This window comes from Aegilops tauschii, chromosome 4 (genome assembly GCF_002575655.3).
Source record: "Aegilops tauschii subsp. strangulata cultivar AL8/78 chromosome 4, Aet v6.0, whole genome shotgun sequence".
Classification (NCBI taxonomy): domain Eukaryota; kingdom Viridiplantae; phylum Streptophyta; class Magnoliopsida; order Poales; family Poaceae; genus Aegilops; species Aegilops tauschii.
The window spans coordinates 87,570,285-87,575,847 of NC_053038.3; the positions used below are offsets into that span (position 1 = coordinate 87,570,285).

The 5,563-nt window shown below is 42.5% G+C and overlaps 1 protein-coding gene across 1 annotated transcript; it reads right to left on the reverse strand.

Moving 5' to 3' along the window:
- Positions 1-2,764: 2,764 nt before the first annotated feature.
- LOC123493516 (uncharacterized) lies at positions 2,765-3,724 on the reverse strand. Its single transcript, XM_045227223.1, has one exon. The coding sequence runs from the start codon at positions 3,722-3,724 to the stop codon at positions 2,765-2,767; it is 960 nt and encodes a 319-aa protein (XP_045083158.1).
- Positions 3,725-5,563: the final 1,839 nt, after the last annotated feature.

Here is a 5,563-nt window from a genome sequence, read left to right on the forward strand (position 1 = left end):
TCGGAGTTGGAATATACGCTTTGATGAGTTGATCAAAGCATATAGTTTTATACAGACTTGCGGTGAAGTCTGTATTTACAAGAAAGTGAGTGGGAGCACTACAACCTTTCTGATTAGTATATGTGAATGAGATATTGTCGATCGGAAATGATGTAGAATTTTTTGGAAAGCATAAAGGAGTGTTTGAAAGGAGTTTTTCAAAGAAAGACCTCGGTGAAGCTGCTTACATATTGGGCATCAAGATCTATAGAGATAGATCAAGATGCTTGATAAGATTTTTCAATGAGTACATACCTTGACAAGATTTTTAAGTACTTCAAAATGGAACAGTCAAAGAAGGAGTTCTTGCCTGTATTGCAAGGTGTAAAGTTGAGTAAGACTCAAAACACGACCACAGCAGAAAATAGAAAGAGAATGAAAGTCATTCCCTACGCCTCAGCCATAGGTTCTATAAAGTATGCTATGCTGTGTACCAAACCTATTGTGTACCTTGCCATGAGTTTGGCAAGGGGGTACGATATTGATCCAGGAGTGGATCACTTGACAGCGGTCAAAATTATCCTTAGAATACTAAGGAGATATTTCTCGGTTATGGAGGTGATAAAGAGTTCGTCGTAAAGAGTTACGTCGATGCAAGCTTTTACACCGATCCGGATGACTCTGAGTCTCAATCCGGATACATATTGAAAGTGGGAGCAATTAGCTAGAGTAGCTTCATGCAGAGCATTGTAGACATAGACAATTTGCAAAATACATATGGCTCTGAATGTGACAGACCCATTGACTAAGCTTCTCTCACAAGCAAAACCTTAGTACTCTTTGGGTGTTAATCACATAGCGATGTGAACTAGATTATTGACTCTAGTAAAACCTCTTGGGTATTAGTCACATGGCGATGTGAACTAATTACATAAAGATGTGAACTATTGGTGTTAAATCACATGACGATGTGAACTAGATTATTGACTCTAGTGCAAGTGGGAGACTGAAGGAAATATGCCCTAGAGGCAATAATAAAGTTGTTATTTATATTTCCTTATATCATGATAAATGTTTATTATTCATGCTAGAATTGTATTAGCCGGAAACTTAGTACATGTGTGGATACATAGACAAACAGAGTGTCCCTAGTATGCCTCTACTTGACTAGCTCGTTAATAAAAGATGGTTAAGTTTCCTAACCATAGACATTTGTTGTCATTTGATGAATGGGATCACATCATTAGAGAATGTTGTGATGGACAAGACCCATCCGTTAGCTTAGCATTAATGATCGTTTAGTTTTATTGCTATTGCTTTCTTCATGACTTATACATGTTCCTCTGACTATGAGATTATGCAACTCCCGAATACCGGAGGAACACCTTGTGTGCTAGCAAACATCACAACATAACTGGGTGATTATAAAGATGCTCTACAGGTGTCTCTGATGGTGTTTGTTGAGTTGGCATAGATCGAGATTAGGATTTGTCACTCCGTGTATCGGAGAGGTATCTCTAGGCCCACTCTGTAATGATCATCACTATAAGCCTTGCAAGCAATGTGACTAATGAGTTAGTTGCAGGATGATGCATTACAGAACGAGTAAAGAGACTTGTCGGTAACGAGATTGAACTAGGTATGATGATACCGACGATCGAATCTCGGACAAGTAACATACCGATGACAAAGGGAATAACGTATGTTGTTATGCGGTTTGACCGATAAAGATCTTCGTAGAATATGTAGGAGCCAATATGAGCATCCAGGTTCCGCTATTGGTTATTGACCGGAGATGTGTCTCGATCATGTCTACATAGTTCTCAAACCCGTAGGGTCCGCACGCTTAACGTTCAATGACGATCGATATTATGAGTTTATGTGTTTTGATGTACCGAAGGTTGTTCGGAGTCCCGGATGTGATCACGGACATGACGAGGAGTCTAGAAATGGTCGAGACATAAAGATCGATAAATTGGAAGGCTATGTTTGGACACTGGAATGGTTCCGGATGAGTTCGGGCATTTTCCAGAGTACCGAGAGGTTACCGGAACCCCCCGGGGAGTCAATGGGCCTTAGTGGTAGAGAGGAAGAGGCGGCCAGGTGGAGGGAGCCCCCCCCCCCAAGCCCAATCCGAATTGGGGTGGGGGGCGGCCCCCCTTTCCTTCTCTCCCTCTTCCTCTTCCTTCTTCTCCCACTCCAACTAGGAAGGGGGGGACCTACTCCTACTGGGAGTAGGACTCCCCCCCTGGGCGCGCCCTATGAGAGCTGGCCCTCTCCTCCTCCCCTCCTTTATATACGGGGGAGGGGGCACCCCATAGACACACAAGTTGATTCTTAGCCGTGTGCGGTGCCCCCTCCACATATTTCCACCTCGGTCATATCATTGTAGTGCTTAGGCGAAGCCCTGCGTCGGTAACTTCATCATCACCGCCATCACACCATCGTGCTGGTGAAACTCTCCCTCGGCCTCAGCTGGATCAAGAGTTCGAGGGACATCACCGAGTTGAACGTGTGCAGATCGCGAAGGTGTCGTGCGTTCGGTACTTGATCGGTTGGATCGTGAAGACGTTCGACTACATCAACCGCGTTACTTAACGCTTCCGCTTTCGGTCTACGAGGGTACGTAGACACACTCTCCCCGCTCATTGCTATGCTTCTCCTAGATAGATCTTGCGTGATCGTAGGCAAATTTTTGGAATACTACGTTCCCCAACAGTACGAACACATGAACATAATGTATCATAATCATGACCCAAACTTTTTCCAAATATGCTTGACCAAGTCATCCTTTAGTTTTTTGGTGTGTCGGGCAATGACGGATGATAGCATATCTTTCTAGTACGTCAGCAAATGCTGGCCTGACATCATGATCAAAGACCGATGGAAAAATTATGGATGTGCCTGCTTCTAAATTCATATCAAGAATATTGCCTGCCTCTTCTTTTTCATCCTCGACTATCATGTTGTGCATGATGATGCAAGCCGTCATAACATTCTTGATATCGCCCCGAGCATATAAACGGGCGGGGTGACATAAAATAGACCATCGACTTTGCAACACACCAAATGCATGTTCCACATCCTTCCTAATCCCTTCTTGGTGCCTGGCAAACAACTTGTGCTTTTCTGTCTGGGCCATCGGTATTGACTTAATGAATGCGGCCCATTCAGAATATATCCCATCAACAAGGTAATAACCATGTTGATATTCCTTCTCGTTGTGCCCACTCAATTGTTCAATGAACAACGTCGATTGATTAAGCACGTTGATATCATTGTTGCATCCCGGAACACCAAAGAAGGCATGCCATATCCAAAGAATAAGAGTAGGAACGCCTTTATCTCCATGAGTGAATTGACCCTTCCATGCAATGGGACATTTCTCCCAGCACCAATGCATACAGTCAAGGCTTCCTAACATTCCAGGAAAACCACGACTTTCGCCAACATCAAGTAAACGTTGCACATCTTCGGTGTTGGGTCTTCGTGTATACTCATCACCAAATATAGAAATAACGCCTTCTGTGAACAGCTTCAAGCAGTCGAGGGCAGTCTTCTCACCAATCTTGAGGTACTCAACTAGAGCGTCCGCGGGGGTACCATATGCCAATTGGCGAATAGCCGTCGTACATTTCTGCAATGGAGTGAGCCTTTCACGACCAACAACATCTCTCCTTAATGTGAAATACGGAGACCAGTGACCTAGTGCGTGGATGATACGCTCGAGGAGGGGTCTTCTCATTCGACATCTTCTATGGAATATTTTGGCATTGTAGAGAGGATTCTCACAAAAGTAATCATTAACTAACTACTCATTAGCTTCTTCCCGCTGCCTATTCATATAGGTCCTCGGACCACTCCAGCTAAGAGGTCTTGCTTCAAGAGCTTGCTTCACTTCCATTGCGATCTCCTTGGCGACGACTGTAAGATGTCTTGTTGGGCAAGGTAGTCATCGAGTGTGTACATGGTGTCATGATCTATGGTGTTTCCTTCATCAGCATCATCCATTTGTTGGGACATCTTGTGAATGAGGAAGAGAAAGAAGAGATGCACTAGGTTGTTAGTATGGGCTCATACATATAGTGCAAGCTTGGGAATACATAGAGACAACATTAAACTATGAGCACACAAACCATAAGGTTCACACCGACATTAATCATGAGGATATAAAGCATCAAGTTCACACGACAAGTAATTGAAAAGTTCCATGAACTGAACCATCACCAAAAGTAACTAACTAGTAGTAAGTTAAAGAATGCCAAAAGTACGAGCAGCAGAAATGATTCATCACAAGTAGCTGAATGGGCATCTTCATTCATCAAAAAGTAGCAGCATGGGCATCTTCTAGCCTTTTGCCATTAGAAATTGTTGGTATTCTTTTCCCCCTGATCACCTAAATCAAAAGAAACGGCAAACACAAGTCAGTCTATCAAAATTATGTGCAACTATTAAAATGCACCAATGTCACATACTCACATGTACTAGGGGACAGTGTCAACCAAGAAAATTACCTGAATCTGCAAATAATGTGGTCTGCATATGCTTCAGGGCCATAACTCGCTGAGCCTTTTCAAAATCATCCATCTTAGATCGATGTGTCAGCTAACAGCAGATTGGTACTAAGAATCCATTTGTTTTGTCTTGCTATTAACCTTTGCAGTTTCAAGCTGTCGACTTGAAAGAAGCAACTGGCTCTCTATCACCTTCTGGCGATCCTCTGCAGATTGATTGCAAACCTCAATGAACTTATCTAATCTTTCTCCAAGTTCCCACGAGACACCTGGCTTGCCTTTGCTTGTACGTTCAACCTTAGCTGTATCACGACCAGGGGGCGCTCCTCTCCCTCCAAATTGACTGCATTTGTTGCGAGATTGGTCCCTACAGATGGACTCTTCTCTTCATTCCCATTCATTTTATTGTAACACGATAGCCATTTCCCTTCAACCTTGAGTTTTGCCCAGGTAGTCAAATGTTGGAAGGGATAATTAGATTTATGCCCCTAGTTGTGTCCCACTCATCTGTTTTACCCCTATTTCCCAAAAGTCACCGGTTCTGTCCAAGTCACTTTGCTCCTCTTATGCTTTTGACCTTTGACCGTTTGACCGTCAGTTTGAAAACTTCATAACTAATTCATACTAAATCAGAAAAATGCAAATAAGTAACCAAAATGTTCAGAAAAACATCACCTATATGTCAGTGTCATTTGCATTCATGAAAAAAGTGTTGGAAAGTGCACATTCGAGTTTTAGCTCTTTTGATACCACCATGAATAGTAAAATCTAAAAAAATTCAAAAAACTAAAAAAAATATGGTGGCCAAGAACGACAAATGTTCTAAGTGCTTGCCAAGTTTCATCAGGGAACGACATTCGTGGAAGTCGTGGCAAAAAAATAATCTATTTTGGAGTGCTGATTGTTTTTTTTGCCGCGGCACCCACGAATGTTATTCCCTGATGAAACTTGGCAGTCACTTAAAACATTTGTCATTCTTTGCCACAATTTTTTTTGAATTTTTTAACTTTTTTAGATTTTACTATTCATGGTGGTAGCATAAGAGCTAAAACTCGGATGGGCACTTTCCA

Excerpts from the sequence above, each read along its gene's own strand:
- LOC123493516 (XM_045227223.1), bottom strand. The coding sequence starts at position 3,724 with ATGAGAAGACCCCTCCTCGAGCGTATCATCCACGCACTAGGTCACTGG.